The 20,983-nt window shown below is 41.2% G+C and overlaps 1 protein-coding gene across 1 annotated transcript; it reads left to right on the top strand.

Annotated features, from left to right (window-relative positions):
- Positions 1-19,469: 19,469 nt before the first annotated feature.
- htr1e (5-hydroxytryptamine receptor 1E) lies at positions 19,470-20,594 on the top strand (the record flags this gene model as incomplete). The annotated part of the gene is made up of 1 exon (XM_079215709.1): positions 19,470-20,594. One exon carries the CDS (start codon positions 19,470-19,472, stop codon positions 20,592-20,594), a length of 1,125 nt encoding a protein of 374 aa, XP_079071835.1.
- Positions 20,595-20,983: the final 389 nt, after the last annotated feature.

Here is a 20,983-nt window from a genome sequence, read left to right as displayed (position 1 = left end):
CAGCGCGTTGATACCGCACTGTCCGTTGAACTCTAACCTTTCGATTGACACCAAACGTGAGCCAATAGGAGCAACATGTCCTCTTCACAGCCTAAATTAGCCAACGCGAGTCAGCGTTGGACCGCGCCCACTGAGCCCGATTTGAGCCAATGAAAAGACGAAAACGGTATGCAGATTACGAGCGCGTCAACAACTGCGTCACGGTAAACAGTGGACATAGTTTCATTCATTTCATTCAGCGTCAATACAAAAACTGATAATGGCGAATCTGTCGGGGAAATCACGTTATTATTCTACAAAAGAGGCAATGGAAATGTGTCTCCGGCGTGATAGCGACAATTCTGGGGATGAAATATCCGAGAAAGAAAGTGAAATGTCTTTTGACTCCGAGACAGAGGAACTGTTTCTGGCTGGAGGAGACGTTATTCTCGACAAGTAAGTATTTTATTATCGTCTTATTATTAAATATTGTAGTTTATATATTATTATTTTGACATAAAGGAAATGTTTCTGGAAGGAGACAACAGGCTCGTTCGTGAGAGCTGCTTCTCGCCTGGAATCCAGATGAGAGCTGCGTCATCAGCAGGAGGCGTTCACAAAAAACTGAGACCAGGTCTGACAGTTTTCAGCTGACTGAAAAGGTAAACACAGGAAGTCACAGATAAAATTACTTCCGATAGTTAGTTCCGATCTTTAGTGTACTTGTAGTTTACAGATCACATTTTGATTTATGTGTTTATAAATATATATTTATGTAGAAATGTGTGTCCATCCTTCTTTTTATGTCTGCCTGTGAAATTATGCGCAGAACTGGCTCATCTCGAACGAGCCTATTATTTTCGACAGGTATTTTATTATTGTTGTATTATTATTATATGTTGTAGCATATATATTATTATAGTATTTCGACATAAATAAGCTTAAATTTGAATTATGAATACATATTGTGTAGATTGCCTTTCGACATGCATTTCCCCAGTGAGGCTGCTGACCTGTTGGGGGAATGAAAGGTGTTTGTGTAAAGACACTTTAGGTGTTACTGCTAGTCTGGGTGTGGTGTGGTGTGTATTGTCTTTTATTTTTCTCTAGTTTTGTAAATAACTAACTGTTATTTCTTTATTTTCACATAATAGGCCATCATCTGACTTAGATTGGGAGCCGGGTACTTCGTCCCCAGTAATCAAGCGGCCACATACAGTGGAAGAAAGTACCGCATTACTTCTAATGCCCCGTACCCCAACTCCCCAAAGAGGTTCTGCCAGCAGGAGAACACCTACAGGGAAAGGACGTGGGGGGAGGGAGAAAGGAAGAGGGAGAAGCAGCAGCAGCAACAATCAAGCCGGGCCGTCAACCGGCAGACCTCAAGAAGGATGGAACGGCACTGACATTCCAGACATTATACCACCACAGCCCACCTTCAGACCCAACCGTGCACCAGGACCACAGCTGATTTGTACAGCCACATACACAGCCCTGCAGCTGTTCCAGCTGTTTTTCAGCACATCCATTTTACATACAATAATTGCACACACAAATGAGTTTGGGCCAACTCAGCACAAAACACCCTCCAACCCATGGATTGTGATGACATTGGAGGACATGTATTCATTCATGTCCTTGGTGGTCTACTTTGGTGTGGTGAAAGTGTGTGCATTCACAGATTACTGGAGAGGGGGAAACCTGTACAGCTTGCCTTACCCCAAAAAGGTAATGGCTGGAAAGAAGTTCCTCAGGATCGTCCGGACACTTCACCTCAGCAGCTTGGAGATGGATGCTGCAAACGAGCAGAAGAGAGGCACACCAGCCTTTGATCGACTCGGCAAAATAAAACTTCTCTACGAGGAGATGAGGGAAGCCTGTAAAAGGAACTATCACCCCAGCCAAGAGATTTCGATTGATGAGCGAATGGTTGCCTCCAAAGCCCGCATTGCTCTCAAGCAATACATGAAAAACAAGCCTAATCGCTGGGGATTTCAATTTTTTGTTCTGGCGGACTCCAGGAATGGCTATACGTGGGACTTTTTTTATATATGAGGGCAAGTTACAGAGAAAGACTGGCAAGGGACTGAGTTACGATTCTGTGATGGAACTCATTGATACACGTTTGCTGGGCACTGGCTACAAGCTATATGTGGACAATTTCTACACAAGTCCAATCCTTTTCATTGATCTCCTTCAAAAGAGGATCTGGGCGTGCGGAATCATCCGCACAAACCGAATTGGATTCCCCAAAACCAAAGTGAACAGTCTCGTCTCGAAATCAGCACACGGCTAATAACATGTAAATTCCCCCCAGCACTGAAACAAGCACTGATACAAGCACACACACTGATACAAGCACACCCAAGGTCGCTCCTCCACTCCCCCTCCGCAGCTGAGCATAATCACACCCCAGCCACCACAACATGTACATAGTTTTATGTGTTATTATTAATATAAATGTAAATAGTTTGCTTTGTTTTTCTAATGTGTATTCCTTGTTTATTTGTGATGCTTATTCCACACTTAACATTTGTTCAAACTGTCTTTTCTACAGTGGAGATATAAACTGCTTTTCCACCAAAACATTTGTTTTGACTCTTATATGCACACAATTTAGTTTCAATTATGGGAAAAAACACTAATGTGTTTATGCTTCAATTAATCTGTCAGCCATAGTGAATATGTATGGGATAGGATACCTCTCAGTGTCACCTTTTATTAGAGCCTAAAATGAAGACTGTACGTTCAAGCGTTCAAGAATAGTAGTCTTTTTAGCATAAATGTGACTGGGTTCCTAGGGTCCTCTGAAGTCTCCAAATGACCTTTATTGGAAAACGCCGAGACATAACCTTAGTAAAACATGTGTAAAATATTCATTTTCTGTGATATTATAATAATGTTTTCACTTAGACTAGAAACGGCTTCAGGCTATTGTCCCATTGTGTTTTCCAGTCCATAAGTCCCATTCATAGTCATCTACAGGCATCTATTTGCAAAGAAATGTTCAGGCGGAAATAAAAACCTTATACTTTAGTGTGTTCAAACTCATATAACTCAGTGTCAGCAGCACTTAAAGTGATTCTGACTATTGGGGGGAAATACTTCAGATTGTTACCTTTCAAAAGAGCCCAAGACCATGCATTTACTCCAAAGTACAGCTTCCAATTTATTTTAGGTATACCTGGATAGGCGTTTCTCATCAAATTTTACAGGAACGCTAAGAGGTTAATCTGTGATCATCTCTGGTATGACACTCCAGCGATCAGTCCACTCAGCTGCAGCGTCCAATCAAATAACAGATGAACAGTGAGGTGGCGTGTCCAGCGTTAAAAGACTTCCTGGAAGCTCGCTCTCGTGGCTCCTCGATCATGGCTCCTCAGAGATCCCTCCGAGCAGAATAAGGGCTTTGGGACGGCTGTCAAGATGGCGACGCAGAACCACTTCCGGTTCAATCGAGGAGCGAAAAACAACAATTTAGAGACTTGGGATGCACCCAATCACAGGGGCAAGAAGTGCGGGGACACAGGACACACAAGACAAGAACTTCAAAATAAAACGGGAAACAACCCGATACCGTGACACCTGGAGCCTTTTTGTTGCGGAGAGCAGCTCGGTTTTGTGTTTTATCAGCTGCCCTAATGCCATAAAGTGTGCCTCATGCGTTTTTAAAACAAAATGAAGTTATTCTAAGTAATCTATTATTAAGAAACTATGTTCAGAATACCACCCAGTAAACCAGTAAAGGAATACAGTTTCTTGTATTTTGTATTTAGGTATGAGTTAAACATGCTGTTTCAAAGGTGGAGTTGATTGTTTAGGTGGTGCTCCCTGAATTCTTCACATACATCATACCTCTCTCTGCACAAGGGACAACTGAGTGTGAATGTTTTCACAGCACTGAGGAGGCGAGGGTATGCCAGTCTTGCCGTCTCTTATCGTGCTCACTCAAGCAGCACAGCACACTGTTATGCAAAAGTGTTTTCACAAGAGTGGAATACAAATCAGAGTGTGTGGTAATCGGTCATTATGCCCTCAGCCCGTCACATTATTCATTTTAAAATCTTTATTCAGCTCTTCAAAACACAGCGGCCACTTCATGAAAATGACTCGGGGAGATATGGAGAGCAGAGTGTAGACGGGGTGCCATGGCGTGAATATACAGCAGACCCGTTGAGCCGAGATCACACCACATGACATTCAGACGCGTCAGATTTCTGTTCACTTGACACGTCTCGCCGTCCTGTAGTTGGGAGTCTTTAAGTCGTCGTGGTTTTCACACAACATGGCCGAGCGGCGACAGAAGGTCACATGTCTATGTCCCTCTGAATTGCCCCAGATCAGAGGGACAATTTTCCCTCTGATCTGGGGCTTTTGTAACTGTGCTTCGAAAACGCAGACAAAGGCGAAGACGGTGTGGCCTTTAACGTAAAATTTACATTTAGAGAGAGATTCACAGTCGGCTTACAGTATTTTCTGTGTGTAAGAAAACAATGTATTATAATTAAAGGAATAAGAGGAATGTTTCATGGTGATATCTAAAAGTTACAGTTTTACCCGATTCATCTGTAACGTCTTTGAAATGTTTGTAAGTTTTTTTCTCTATAGAAATCTCCATTTTTCTCTATAGAAATCTCCACAGTTTCTATATTCTAAAGATTTTTACATAAGGTTTTATCAGAGAACCTGATTTATATCAAATTTTATTACTAAATATTCAGGTTTTTTTATGGCTTTTGACATTTATTTTTTTATTTAAAGAGGAATTCCCCCAAATTCAACAAAAATATTATCCAATGTTCAGATTTCTCTTCTGGTAATGCATGAAAATTAGCACATATTTAATAAGAAAAGTTGTAAATTAATACAGAAAAAAATTGTTTCCATGTAAGGCACCAATACTAATAAAGAGAAACATTAGCCGGGAGCTGCTTTGATATGAGCTAATTATTATAAATACTTTGCCATTGACCGCATATCATTTCCTGTGATTGCTGGTTGCTTTACTCGTGACTAAACCAGAATGTTGTTAGTGAGGGATGTTGTGTTGCCAGGCGAGGCGAGGCCACTGAGCCAGCACTACCTATCTTCCAATCTTTCCGATCAAGGACATCAAATCAATAGTGTACTCTTTGCAAGGCGCCATTGAACGTCTCGTCGATGACAGACAGGCGGCGTGGCCTCGCATGCTGCCTGCCGTCCTCCACAACTCTTTGCTTTCCACTCACTTTCTCGTGAGTCACTCTGCTCCCTGAACGCACCGTTTCCCTTTTGCCCATTTAGTGTGTGTAGAAGGTGTGTGAGGCAACGAGAGGCCCACCGGTCAACTAATCAACATTCAAGCTCATTACAGTATCAACGAGTTTGTGATTAACATTTTATTTATTTCCCTATTATTACATTAATTCGTGTCAGAGCCAGTTTTCAATCACTTTGAATCATTTCATGGTTAATAAACTACTGTTTGTTTATAACTTGAGTTGTTTTTGACATAGTGGATTTTTCTGACATATTAGATTATCCTTCCTCTTGTGTTAGCTTTCTGTTACCAACTCTTGTGTTAATGGGTCAATTTTGACCCATATCTTTAATCAGCTGTAAAATACACTAAAAACAATTATCTATCATCCAATTTGTTTCTCATCTTTTGGTTACCTTGTTAGGCTTTCTTATCCATGAAAATATTGTTGTATGTTTTAATATTTTTGGTGTGGGCCTCTGGGCCTTTTCTTTTAGATATTCCTCCAGTCTCCCCATAGTTCGCATGTCGAAGTGTCCCTGAGCAAGACACTGAACCCTAAATTGCTCCCTGGGTGCTTCACTAGGGGCAGCCCACTGTTCCTTGAAATACTAAGGATGGGTCGAATGCAGAGAATACATTTCCCCACTGTGGGACTAATAAGGGATTATTCCTATTCTTAACTCAGCTGTGCAAGACCGTAACTAACGTTTGTTTGTTGACAATAGCTTAGCAGCGTTAGCACATCACTAGTTGGATGTTGTCTTACGTGTCTATGACTGAACGGTGCATAATCGACTGTTGTCCCGATCACCGCTAACTTTCTTACAGTGAACTTAGTACGACTAGTAGTGTTGGATCTCAGTTACGTGTTTGTAAGGCTGTAACTAACGTTGTGCATTTTTAGCTCATGGCCTGAGCATAGCTGGATCTGTTAGCTTTAGCAATGTTTGCACGTAGCTAGCTCATGCAGTGTCTTGATCATAGTCAGTGTTGGATCTTCCTTACGTGTCGGTGTGTAATCATTACTTTCTTTCAGTAAACTCATACTGACTAGTATTAATGTATTTTACAGAGAGGATTCAGAGCTGTGAGGGTCCAGAGGACAACATGCAGCAGTCTGCCTGCCAACACATCAGCTCATCATCCCCACCATATAATAATACATTTGGTATTAGACATTTATTTACATGTGTCTACCATTTTATTCATATATTCCACTGCTTTTGTGAACCTAAGACCTTTGGTAAACCAATTTCCATCACCAAAACCGATATACCACCTGAGTAAAGTTATGTTTTCACAAGAAATATGAAAAAGTCATATTTTCTCTTTACACTTGTGCCTTGAGACAATGGTGCCTCATTATATAGATAGCTGAGATTGTTCTGTAATTTTTTATATACAACACATGAGTATGTATCATATGCAAGTGACTTTAAAAAGGGAAATTTAAAACTTAAAGGCAAGGCAAGGCGAGTTTATTTGTATAGCACATTTCAACAACAAGGCGATTCAAAGTGCTTCACATAAAACCATTAAAAGCATCAAAACATAATGCAGATTTAAAAACAGTTAAGAAAACATTAAAACAGTCAAACATTAAAACAGTCAAAAAACAAAATAAAAGTAGAAAAAGCAACTTAAAAAATAAAAGTTGAATAAAAGTTGCAGTGCAGTTTAAGAAATAAAATGCAGTAGTGAGATGCAGTAATTGAATCTGGTTCAGACAGAAAAGTCTTCAATGTGGACTTAAAGGAGCTGAGGGTCTCAGCAGACCTGCAGCTTTCAGGGAACTTGTTCCAGATATGTGGAGCAGAAAAGCTGAACGCTGCTTCTCCATGTTTAGTTCTGACTCTTGGAACAGAAAGTAGACTCGTCCCAGACGACCTGAGTGGCCGGGATGGTTCATAAGGTAGCAGCAGATTACAAACATATTTAGGCCCTAAACCATTCAGTGCTTTATAAGCCAGCAGCAGGATTTTAAAGTCAATTCTTTGTTTGACAGGGAGCCAGTGCAAAGACCTCAGAACTTGAGTGATGTGATCCACTTTCCTGGTCTTAGTGAGGACTCGAGCTGCAGCGTTCTGAATCAGCTGCAGCTTTCTGATTGATTTTTTACAGAGGCCTGTGAACACACCGTTACAGTAGTCAAGTCGACTGAAGATAAATGCATGGACAAGTTTCTCCAGATCCTGTTGAGACATAAGTCCTCTAACCCTTGATATATTCTTCAGGTGATAGTAGGCTGATTTTGTAATTGTCTTGATATGGCTGTTCAGGTTGACGTCTGAATCCATAACTACACCTAGATTTCTGGCTTGGTTTGAGGTTTTTAACATTAGTGATTGAAGCTGAGCGCTCACTTTCAATCGTTCGTCATTGGGACCAAAAACAATTACTTCTGTTTTATCTTGATTTAATTGAAGAAAATTCTGGCACATCCAGTTATTGATTTCTTTAATGCATTTAGCCAGCCCTTGTATGGGGCTATAGTCCCCTGGTGATATAGTTATGTAGAGTTGTGTGTCATCTGCATAATTATGATAACACACTTTGTTGTTTTTCATAATCTGAGCCAGTGGAAGCATGTAGATGTTGAACAGAAGAGGCCCCAGTATTGAACCTTGGGGAACACCACACGTCATCCTAGTCAGCTCTGATGTGTAATTAGCTACCGACACAAAGTATTGTCGGTCCTTCAAGTAGGATTCAAACCAGTTAAGTGCTGCGCCAGAGAGTCCTACCCAGGCTTTCAGTCTGTCTAGTAGTATGTCATGATCAACCGTGTCGAATGCAGCACTGAGATCCAGTAATACTAAGACTGAGATTCTGCCACTGTCTGTGTTTAAGTGGATGTCGTTGAAAACCTTAACAAGAGCAGTTTCAGTACTGTGGTGATGATGAAAGCCGGACTGGAAGACATTGAAACAGTTATTTTCGGCCAAGAAGTTGTTCAGCTGTTGAAAAACCGCTTTTTCCATTATTTTACTTAAGAATGGGAGGTTTGATATTGGTCTATAGTTTTTCAATATTTTGGGGTCTAAACTAGCCTTCTTTAGAAGTGGTTTAATAACTGCAGTTTTTAGGGCTTGTGGGAAGACACCTGAGAGAAGGGATGTGTTTACAATTTGTAAAAGATCAGTGGTCATGCAGTGTGAAATATTTTTTTAAAAGTGTGTTGGTAGAATATCCAAGCAGCAGGAGTATGTGTTCAGATGTTGTATACTGTCTTCTAGGCTTCTTTGGTTAATTGAGTGAAATTGTGTCATGATATTTGAATGGATGCTATTTAAAGATGGGGACAACACATATCCTGTGGTTGTTGTGGAGCCACCGACTGCTTGTCTAATTTTCTGAATTTTATCAGCAAAATAGGAGGCAAATTGATTGCATGCCCAGGTGGATTGGAGCGTATCCGTTATCGACACCGGAGGGTTTGTTAGCCTGTCCACGGTAGCAAATAAGGCGCGTGTATTGTTTTTGTTTTTGGTTATGATGTCAGAGAAGAAGGGCTGTCTTGCATTTCTAAGTTCCAAATTATAATTGTGAAGTCTCTCTTTATAGATACCACAGTGAACCTGGAGATTAGTTTTTTGCCACCTGCGTTCAGCTTTCCGACAATCTCTTTTCTCTATTCTGACCAGTGTGGCATTTCTCCAAGGGGATCTTTTCTTACCCGAGACAACCTTCACCTTAGTGGGTGCAATGGCGTCAATAACATTTTTAACTTTTGAATTGAAGCCATCCACAAGCTCATTGACTGAGATGCAAGAGAGGCCTGGTGTGGAGCAGAACTTCTGAATAAATAGTTCACTGGTGTTTTCAGTGATGTAACGCTTTGTCACAACCTTGGTTTGGACATTTGTGTGCAGGGAGATTGCACTCTCAAAGAAAACACAGGAATGATCAGAGAGTGCAACATCCGTCACAGCAACCTTGGAAATGTCCAGACCTTTGGTGATGATTAGGTCTAGAGTGTGCCCCTTATTGTGGGTGGGACCTGTTACATGCTGAGTCAGATCATAGTTATCAAGGACACCACATAGCTCTATAGACCCTCTGTCCTGGGGATTATCAACATGGATATTAAAATCACCAATAATGACAACACAATCAAAATCAATACAGATTATAGACAGCAGTTCAGTAAACTCATCAAAGAAGGTTGCACAGTATTTAGGTGGCCTGTAAATGTTGAGGAATAAAACTTGCGTGGAATTGAGAGCCAGATATTCAAAGGAAGTAAAATGACCAAAAGACATCTGCTTGCATTGAAGAGACTCATTATATAAAATAGCAACTCCACCTCCTTTCTTATGCACTCTTGTTTCACTCATGAAACTGAAGTTGGGAGGTGTTGCTTCAATAAGAACAGCTGCACTGTTATCTTGGTCTAACTATGTTTCGGTTAAAAACAAAAAATCAAGTTTGTGCCTAATAATGAAATCATTGATTAAAAATGTTTTTCCTGACAGAGACCTGACATTTAATAAAGCTAAGTTTAATTTGTTTAAAACTATATTTGCCCTATTTCTTTGGACAGGCTGACGAGGAATGAATGTTAAATTGGGTAAATTTGCAGATTTACTAATGTTTCTTCGCAGCCTCACCTTTCCTTTTCGATAAGTCAGGACAGGAATTAAGAAGGCTAACTTCATACAGGGCCCCGACTGTTCCTGGAGATAATCAGTGGTGTCATTAACCTTGTAGTCCGGACCCAAAAGATATCAACCAATGTCGGGTAGGGGAGATAGAGGATGGTTGTGGAGATGTTGTGGAGGCGGCGGAGGGGCACGGCGCTTTAACTTCGTTGTTTGTGTCAAAGCACTTAGAACCAGTGACGGAGGTCTAGCTGGAGGGATTTCAGCACGGGAAGTGGGAGTGAGGGAGGGAAACTGTGTCTTTCTAAAGATCTCCTCTCTGTTTCAGGACTTTGGACAGCGACACACACACAGCACTGTTCACTGTTCTGAAACAGCTCAGCGATAGTCACATTTATCGCGGCTCATCATTTGTTGCTTTTGCTCTTGATACTTAGAGGGACAGTGTGTAACATTTAGGGGGATATATTGGCAGATATTGAATATAATATTTATAATGTTGTATCGACCGAAACTAACGTCATTATGTTTTTTTTTAGCTTTGGAAAAAAGACGTTTATATTTACGTAGGGAGCTGGTCCTTTTCCACTATTTAGCATTAAACATGATGAGGAACGTTTTTCTTTTTTTAAACCGAAATCTGTAAATGTAATCTGTTTTTTTATGTTGGAATCTATATAAAATTAATTTATTTAAATTTTTTATGATCCAAATAAAAACCTGTTTTTAGATCTGCAAACTTTCCAACAGCTGCGTGCTGGGGCCAAAACAAAAGATGACAAAGGACGCGTGATTGTGGAATCAAACCTAAAATCAGCCTCCATGCGCACCGCAGCCACATCAAACAACAGAGGAGATGCCGCAAGAGCGAATCAGTGACGCTGTGCTGCTGATTCTCCACATGATAGACACTGCAGCCTGTGTGTGTGTGTGTGTGTGTGTGTGTGTGTGTGTGTGTGTGTGTGTGTGTGTGTGTGTAGCTCGTTCTAACACCAACTCATTCTGTGGAGCAACAGTCGGGAACAGCAGGAAGGGCAGATTAATGCCTCCCGAGTCGTAAAACCTATCCCTGCCTTGTCACACACGCCGCCTCACGCTCAGTTTTACACGTTCGTTTATTCTGATGTTATTTATGATGCCAGTGTGTCACGTCTGTGTGAAGCGCATTGTTCCAAACAGGAAATACAGCTGGGTACAAATCAAACTTCATCTGGAAACTTCTTCCTGTCACACCAAACAAAGGGGAAAAAAACACACATTAATGAGCGCTTGATTAAATAAAGAGAAAGGACTCCTATACTTTAATATGTATATAAAAGGTGGATTCCTCGCGGCGTTGGCAGCTGTCTGTGATGGAGGGCTCCATGCGTTGACCCCTCTATCACAGTGCGAATTACATCCTGAAAGGGACTGTCAGTCAATGTCTGAGTGCCATATTGAATGGGTGTGTGACATTCCCCCTCCACCCGGAGCTCTGAGGAGGCTCCTCGTCCCCAGACAACAATATGGTGAGCCGGAGGGACAAATTTAGAAGCACACCGTATGAAAAAATACAACAATTTCTGCAGTATTTAATCAAAACTGATCGTGTTACTTTCAAACTAAAGGAGGGTGTTTCAAAGTAAATTTGCTTTCAGGGTAAAGACTGGACCGTTCATATTTCATAGACCCAAAAATGGACTATGGAATGGATGTTTTTTAAATAAATCATTTGTACTTTGTGGACAACGTGCCAGCGCAATGCTACAGGAAGGAACATGCTGTTTCTACACTTTGAAGCTGCATTAGTGTATTTTTTTTACCACTGCGGCAGGATGAGTTTTGAAGTGTGGGGAGCGTCTGGCTTTGGATGACGTAATACAGTGTTTTCCACAAGATGAGTGTGGTGGAACTTGGGTGCATGCTCTCCAAGAACTTTTTGTACATTTTTTAAGTGCATCTGGTGCACATTGATAGCAAAATTGAGACTAGATCCATGAAGAACTTTGTGTTCGAGTAAATAATTGAATCGGTTGTTTAGATGTGAATAGTGATGAAACGGCAATAAACAAGACGTGCTTCGTGTTTCAAGACGGGTCGGGTGGGTTGCTGATCCTGATGCAAACCTATGACGCACTGAAGACGGTCGAAGTTAATGCGGAAGTGTCCTAAACTTGCATTCTCTCTCCTGACTACCAGGGGGTGACTCCTCTGGTTGTATAGAAGTCTATGCTTCAAGTGTTAAAGCTGCATTCTCTCTTCTGACTACCAGGGGGTGACTCCTCTGGTTGTATAGAAGTCTATGCTTCATGTGTTAAAGCTGCATTCTTCTACTGACCACCAGACATATTTGAAGTGGTTGCAGTTTGTATAGAAGGTTTTCAAGGTGACCGTTGTCACCTTGAGCTGTGGCTCCGGGGAAACTTCCACCTCCAGTGAGTGATGAGGCGGTGAAGTGGAGTGTGAACTTCTGTTATGTTTAAACCTGATAATGCTCCTTATCGTCAGATGTAAAGAAGAATTAAAATCTGTATGCTGCCTTGAGATAAATTTCACATTTTGCATGTTTAATTAATCTGCTGTGCTCTGACTTTCTAGATTATGGCAACAATTCATTGTAATTAATTGGAAGTAAAGCAATTAAACATTGTATTTATTTTAACTATAAATTGTGCCAAATTAGAAAATAATGTTAAATAATAATACATAAATACATTATGAAATATTAAGAATATATTAGAAAATGTCTGACCAGTAAAAAAGCATACATGTTTTACTGTGTTCAATTAGAAGGAACTTTCATTTTCTGTTGATTTTGGCGCTCACTGTGCTTCACTGTTCCATGAGCACCAGAGACCCTTTAAAAAAAATAATTTTACTGCAACAGGGTCTGGCAGTCTTCCCCGCTCAGTCCTGATTCTGGTTATCTTGAGGCAAGCATTAAGAACTACATAGAAATTGCTGATCTTCTCGGTGATGATCTTATGTGTAAATGTAGAAATGGAAAGGTTTCATTGTCTGGAGAGAAGCTGTATTCAGAGACTTTAACATTAATTTATTTTGTATAACTCTTTCACTAGATGGTCGTAACTGCATCAAAACTTGCAGCATTTTCACTTTTACATCAGCGACATCAGGTGTTTTTATCGTGCAATGTAAAGTATTTGGATCCTTTTGAGGAGAGCCCTCCGTCGCCCATTTGCCGTGTGATTTCTCTCTTGTCCATTTCAGTCAAGCCAAATTGCTTCTTCTTATGATCCATTGTGCTCTTTTTCTTCTATGATAAAGATGGAGTGTCAGTAATACCTGCATTTCATAACATCCTATTGGATCCCCATGTGACCCATCCTTTCATCCTTCCATCTGCCTCCACTCTCTTGTCATTTCGACACATTTTAGGCGATATTAAGTGCCATAAACCTTTCTGACTTCACCTTCTCAAATGTGTGTCGCGCGGTCCCTTCGCCAACGGAGGAATTCAGTCATTATCGAGTTTCAAAAGACGGTTTAAAGGTTAAGATAGACCGGAACGTTGGCAGTTTTTATGATAACGTTAAATTCCTAACCCCCCCTGCAATCTCCACTTTGGAAAGGTCATCCATTTTCCAGGTAATATGACAGCTGAGTAATGGCCCTCACCGCCGGGCTCCCCGGGCGTGACTGGTTACTGTGCAATAATTTAGGGCTGAGTGTCCCTCAAGTATCGCTCTGAATTTACCATTGTTGTAAAAGCCTGTGTCCTGTCAGAGCCTGGATCACTGCATTGTACTCCAGAAGCATCTTTATGTTTGCAGAGCTTATCGAAATGTCGCCGCTTTGCTTATCAACGTGCTCTGAATACTCTGAAGTGCATGTATACGGGGATAAACTGATGAAATGAGTCTTAACTGATATAAATGAACCTCAGGATATAGGTCATTAACAGTGTCCGTGCTGATTAGTGGTTTGCCTGCTAGGATTTATTTGTGGATTGATCGGAGTGGCGAGCAGCTATTTCTGTCACCGACATGCAGAGAAAATAGGAAGATGAAAAAAAAGTACCCTGACCGCCAAACTAGCACTTAGACATAACAAAGCATTTCACTCAGAGAAAGACTGAGAAGACGATGGCGCACCGTGCAACATTGAGATTTGTAGGTGAGCCTGAAAATGGCCATCGAGATTGGAAAAGTATTGTTATTGAAACAGAAGCTGGAAGATGTCATGTAATGTTTTAAGAGCGATGGTGCCTTCAAGTGCAAACGCTAATGTGGGCAGAAGGAGCTTCTGCGCTTGTGAAACGTCACAACTTGGAAAACTCTGTAACAGTGGTGGGCCGTCAGGGCCTGCTAAGCCTTCTCTGCTGGCCTAAACAGAATCACAAAGTTATAGCTATTTTATAATTTAATGTTTGAATTTTTTTACATTTATTTTTATTTTTTTTACAATGAAAAGTTATATCTATTTTATACACTATGCATGTTCTGTTGTTTTACCGGCATGTTAGTCATTCCTGAGATGCATCACATCTATACATATTCTTAATGAAGACTCCTGTACATGTGACATACTGTACATACTTCATTCATGCTCGTTTATTCCGCATCACTTCACGATGTATTGCCATCAATCATAATCAGCCATCGGTGGACAGGTTGTGATCTAAGACCACTCCTTCTGATTGATGAACAAGGATCGGGCCACATTGCTGTCACATCCGTCAACTTTGATCTTGGACTGTCCAGTCAATGTGTAAAAGCCACTTTAATAATGAATTTAAGCGTACTAATTCAACGCTTAGAGAGAGGGAACACAAGTCAGCAGTGTAACCTTTAATACGTTATGTTGTCCGTCTCAAGGTGTTCACCTGTCTAGTTCCTGAGGGAGACGAGTTTACAAACTCAGGCCCGGTACTGTACATCTCCTCCCTCAGGACGTGTGGTGTTTAGAGCGCTGAGTGTCACATGGGATCAGCCGTGTGACATAAGAGAGGTCGCGGCCTTGAGGACGGAAGGTCCACCCTCGTTATTAATATTAATATCAATCATGCTTCTCATGGGGGTCGCGATTCTTTTCAGGAAAACATTCACTGAGACTTCCAAATTCAGCATAATTTTAACATTCCTGAAAGAGCGTGGCAGACATTTAAGTCCCGCTCACAGCATCTGCTGGTCAACTAAAGAAAAATGCCTAAAAACTTCTGTGTGGTATGAAACTATACTATAACTATATTCATGAGCTAAAGCATTTTGACATCATGTGACTTGTGTTATCATGGAATGTGGATAAATTCAGGAAGATTGCGTGTTCAGGAAGTGTTGCTTGCACGTTGAATGAGGAGTAACTTTTTGTAAGATATCGTAGGAAGCGTTGTATGCAGATACGTTGCTTTCTTTTGCTCCCTTTTTTATCTTCTTTGTCTTCTTCTCCCTCACTACCTTCCCTCTCTGCCTTGTTTCCTTGTTATCTAATCAAAACATCATAATTTCCTCCACTAGCTCATCCTTTTCTCCACTCATCCCTTCTTTGCGACCTCCTCCTTTCCTCTCGTACCATCTCTTCCTCCAACCTTCCTCCTTCTCTCTTCTACCTCCAGCCTTCCTCCACTGCCCTTTTCTTCTTCTTTTTTGTTGTTGTTGTACCTCATTAAATCTCTGTCAGCGGGAAAAAACATGACTGAATGCTTGTGAGTTAGAAAAAGCAATTTATCATAACTTTCTAATCAAAGTAGTACTTGTCAGAGTGGCACCATCACCAACTGATAGCAGCAACTTCAAATGAGGTGCATGTGAAGGTTTTAATGAGTCATCGAGGGCTCAGACTGCTTCAGATAATGACAGCGCTACTTCATCATTAAAAGCTGTCCAATGTTCATTATGGAGGATTAAATTGTCCCAAAAGTATTCATGTCTTCAACCTCCATTTAGTCTTGCACTCCCAAAGTTAAACTGGAGGAGGTGGAGGAGGGGAGGAGGAGTGAGAGTGCTTTGGGACTCAGCCCATGTAAACTATAACGACAACAGTCTTTACAGCAGTGAGACAGCAGGAGCCCCACGGCTCTCGTGCTGAATTGTATTTTGAGAGATACATCACTGATGACTCATCTTGGATTCAGCAGAGAAGCTGCTTTTTCTTCTTCTTATCTTTCTCTCAAATCTGCCAAGCAATGAAACTACCAGGACACACACACTGCTGCAGGCAGGGCCGGAGTGGGGCCACTTTTCAGCCCGGGAATTTCAGGCTCAAGACCGGCCCACTTTTTCCATGGTAGTGGAAATTGGATAAATGAAGCAACAGTTCAGCTCTTACTATCCTGTAGTTTTTTTTTATTAATACCATGGTCCAACAAATAATGTAAAAGGTTAAATACAACAATAATAATCCACTTAAGATGAGAAGTTAATAAAAAATATTCCACTATTCCACAAGGATAGGTTGATAAATTAACAAAAGCAGAAATAAATAAATAAAACATTTGAAACGTATCCCACTCTTCAACAAAGAGGCATATTGAACTAATGTTTATAGTTCAACTCACGGTACAATATACACTTACATTGTGAATAGCACCAACAGCATCTACAGCATCAGTAACCGCCTAAGCAGTGCACTGGTTTCAGCCACTGTATCTATAACTGTGTCGTTGATTGTAGACATGAGGATTTCCTTCTCTGTGCACATTAACATGAATTAGGCAGTAGGCCAGAGTGAGACCTCATGGTGACCGTTATTGTCATTATCATTTTTCTGCATGAGTATTATATAGTGGTGATTTACTCCTTTACTACACCCACTGAGCAAACAATGCATATTGGTTCATCAAGTACTGTCATATACTGCTCTTTCTTACAATATATAACTTTAATTCATATTATTTCCCTGTAGTCATGGCCTCCTCATTGCAAATGTCGGGCTCATCATTTTCAGCAGGAGACTGTCTTATCTGCTGTTCCGAAGAAAAATTAAGAGTCATATTACTGCATACTTCAATATCAATATTATATATCAATATTTGCATTATATTTGCAAAGTCTATGGATTGCCATTTTTTGGGTGATATAAAAAGGCTAATATGTTAATTCAATTTAATACTATTTGTTCATTGATTTTGATTTAGTTTGCAGCATCATAAAACAACCCTTTTCTAAGTGTGAAACCAAAGTATGGAAGTCAGTCACAGGTGGTTTTGGTTGGTGTAGTATCCCTGTCTCCACCATGTCCTCGTTGATCTTTCTCTGGCCGTCCACTGACTCCTGGTCTATGATCTTTGATCTCTTGCCAGCGAGTGCGCTGCCTACAGCATTCGTCTCGTGGCCCTTTGCCTTTCCTCAGCTGGAAGCGTATCAATCGGGTTCAACACTAAACACTGCTTAACATTTTAACAGTGTCAACCACTTACAAAAAGCTGGGCCACACACACATACACACAAAGCGAGTGCTTAAGTTGCATTCGCTCAAAATCCGACGAAAAGGGGTAAAACAACAAACAGTAGGGGCCTTATAAATAAACAGAACTGAGGACACCCCCACCCAACCTTAGCATACAGCTCAGAACGATGAGTATTATAATTATCTCCGGTAATAAATCTTAATGCAGAGTGATAAACAACATGGAAGGGCTTCAGAGTCGCTGAAAGCATACGCATATAAAATGATGCAATAGTGATAAAACAGTAAAAGCCTTCATAAGCATCCTTCTCCATGGAGAGGAAGCATGTCCTGTTCCTGCGGAGGAAACATTAACACACTCACCCGTTTAGTCACATTGCATTTCAAAGTTACCTTTTCATCGATCCGACACGTTAGGTGTCACTCCGTGATTATTTCAATATTTGTACCATTTTAAGTTGAGATGATTAGCATAATCAATATGTTCGACTCTGATGAAAAGGGTGAATTTAGTTTGATCTGCACTAGGAACTAATTTATGGTTATTGCGAGCACTCAGCACTAAACTAATTTTGGGTTGCCAGGCCTGTGTTCAACCAGCAGGACGCTCTAGTGTTCTATTTTTAGCTCTTTAGTTCATCAGGTAGACCCATGGTTCTCAAATGGTGGAACGAGTCCCCCGAGGGGTACTTTGGAGTACTGCATGGGGTACGTGAGATTTTTGAAATTTTTATGACAATTTAAATCAAAGTCATGCAATTCGGAAAATTATTATATTATAATAAATTCAATTAAGATGTAAATCTAAGTGTAATAAACCACATTTCATAATGAGTATTCAGATTTTCAATGCAATCATTAACTTCCATAAAATGTGGTTAAAAACTGCCTCAACAAACAGATAGATTACATGTGAACGTCTTCCTCCAAACCACATGTCTTGATAATCTGGACTTTTTTGTCTTTGTTTTTTGTGTTTTTCTTGTCCTTATAAATCCAATACAATCATTGTGTCACTGCTTAATAATGTGGATAAGGACTCAACCAAAGCAGATAACAGACTCCCTAGTTGTTTCTTTTCTCCATGAGGAGAGAGTAGTTGTCTAAATCTCCTTTCTTTATTCTCACAAATAAACTACCACTGTGGTTTTATCTGTTTTAGTCCATTTTCTATGATCTTAAAATGTCATTTTGCTCCATTATGACTTTTTGAACAGCTACAAAACTTGTACGAGACAGCCAACATTACTCATTAATCAAATCTGTCTCTTAATCAGAGAACCTTGAGCACCAAGAATTGACAGCACTGAATACACAACGGCTGTAAGCGCTGCTTCATCGTGTCTCAGCACTGATGAGCCCCCAGAGGCATTAGCATTGATTATACATCACCCACATTATGAGAGTCAGACACACTAATGAACTTAAAAAAGATAACGCTGACCATTTAACTACTCGAAGAGCCAAACCACCAGTGAGGCTCAACATTTAGCTTTCTTCTGAGGTGATGCTGGAAGAAGAGCCACAGGGTCTCTCACATCAAAAGCTCAGCAAATCAAACAGAGAGGCGTGACTTCATCAGACCTGTTTTAGAATCCTTACTCTGGCTCATTTTTAAATGGTGTTGATTCATTTTAAAGGTCTTCATGACCTCTCTGTGCCATATGTATGACCCCTTAGTACCATACGAGCCTGTACATCATTTAATATCCTTGGGCCGAGGTCTCTCATCTTTTAAAATTAAAATGTTTTCCAGATTTTGCTTGAATTTTTTCTGGTTTTCATTTATTTGAACATTTTGAGCACTTTTTTAACTTGGGTTTAGAAAAGTGTTTAGAAAAGAAGTATATTTTTGCAAGTATATTTGTGCACAAATTGAATAGATTAAATACTCTTTTTTTTCTTTGTGGCACAATGGAAAAACATTACCGAAAACATTTGGATTTATCTACTTGTTATAAATATACATCAAATCTGTCATGCACCAAACCATTGGACTAACTAACAGACCACACACACTTCACAATTAAACCTTAACATGAAAACCAAAGTAACACATATCTCAGAGTATTGCAGAGTATCCCAGCATGCATTGTGTTGAAGGCAGGAAGCAGCCTGGATTGAGTTGAGAGCACAAAAAGTGCACTATGGCTGCCTCTCATGTAACTGTTTGCCTGTTTTTTGTTGTTTCAGACTGACCTTTGAATCTGGAGGAGGGAGAATTGTCTCCCTGGGAGTGATTCCAGGGAGGAGGAAGTGGTGGAGGAGGAGGAGGAGGGGTCCTGGGTCCGGGGATGAACATGGAAAGCTTCCCAGTGGGGAGCACCTCAGGACCCAACATCACAAACTGCACCGTCCCGCCCGGCAGCAGCCCACAGGTGGTCCCGTTCACGGACGGAATGGCGGCCACGGTGGTCGTTCTCGGCCTCCTCACCCTCCTCACCGCGCTGATCAATGCCGCTGTCATCGCCGCCATCTACACCACCAAGAAGCTCCACCTGCCCGCCAACTACCTCATCTGCTCTCTTGCCGTCACTGACTTCCTGGTGGCGCTCCTCGTGATGCCCATCAGCATCCTCTACATGACCATGGAGACGTGGACCCTGGGTCAGGTGGTGTGCGAGCTGTGGCTGAGCGTGGACATGACCTGCTGCACCTGCTCCATCCTACACCTATGCGTCATCGCCCTGGACCGGTACTGGGCCATCACCAAAGCTATCGAGTACGCTCGCAAGAGGTCAGCCCGCCGCGCCACCATTATGGTGGGGATAGTCTGGGTCATCTCCGTTTTTATATCCATGCCGCCCTTGTTCTGGAGGCAGAGGCCCAGCAGAGGCGGCCTCCAGCAGTGCGTCATAGAGCACGATCACTTGGGATACACAATATACTCTACGGTCGGGGCGTTTTACATCCCCATGATCGTCATTCTTATCTTATACTACAGGATTTACAATGCAGCGAAAACGCTGTACCAGAAGCGTGGCTCTTCTCGGCACCTCAGCAGCCGCAGCATGGGCAGCCAGAACTCGGTGGACCACTGTCGTGTCTCCAATGCGTTCTGCGTGTCCGACTTGTCCAACTCGGATCCCACGCTTGCTACCGACAAACTCAACACCAGCGTCCGCATGCCGTCCTTTGAGGTGGACGGGCAGGACGAGAAGAACCAAATATGCACCTCGCGCGAGAGGAAAGCGGCTCGAATCCTCGGCCTCATCCTCGGGGCCTTCATCCTCTGCTGGCTGCCTTTCTTTTTGAAGGAGGTCCTCGTTGGCCTGCGGATGGTGCAGCCTTCTCCGCTCGTCTCGGACGTCCTGACTTGGCTGGGCTACATCAACTCTCTCATCAACCCCCTGCTGTACACCAGCTTCAATGACGATTTCAAGCTGGCTTTTAAAAAGCTACTCAAGATAAAAGGGCATGCGTAGGTTCGAGTTCAAAAATACCAACGGGAACGTATACACATTAAATGTATCTACTGGCAATATGGAGTGTGAAGTTGTGCTTTTTAATTAAAAGAAGTTGAATCTCAACAAACAATTGCGGGTTTTTCTTAATAAATAATGATTTACTGTTCTATATATGTATGTACAGATGTATATGTGTGTATATAGGTAGATGTATATACGTATATATGTGTATATATGTGTGTGTGTGTGTGTGTGTGTGTGTGTGTATATATATGTATATATATATATTGTGGAATTTCTGTTCCAAATATCCAATATATATATATATATATATATATATATATACAGTATACAACATTTTCCAACTGAATGTAAACAGCTCCTGAACTCTACGCTTATATACTGTG

Source organism: Taurulus bubalis (genome assembly GCF_910589615.1).
Source record: "Taurulus bubalis genome assembly, chromosome: 3".
NCBI classification, from domain to species: domain Eukaryota; kingdom Metazoa; phylum Chordata; class Actinopteri; order Perciformes; family Cottidae; genus Taurulus; species Taurulus bubalis.
This window is presented reverse-complemented; position numbering and strand designations above follow the sequence as displayed.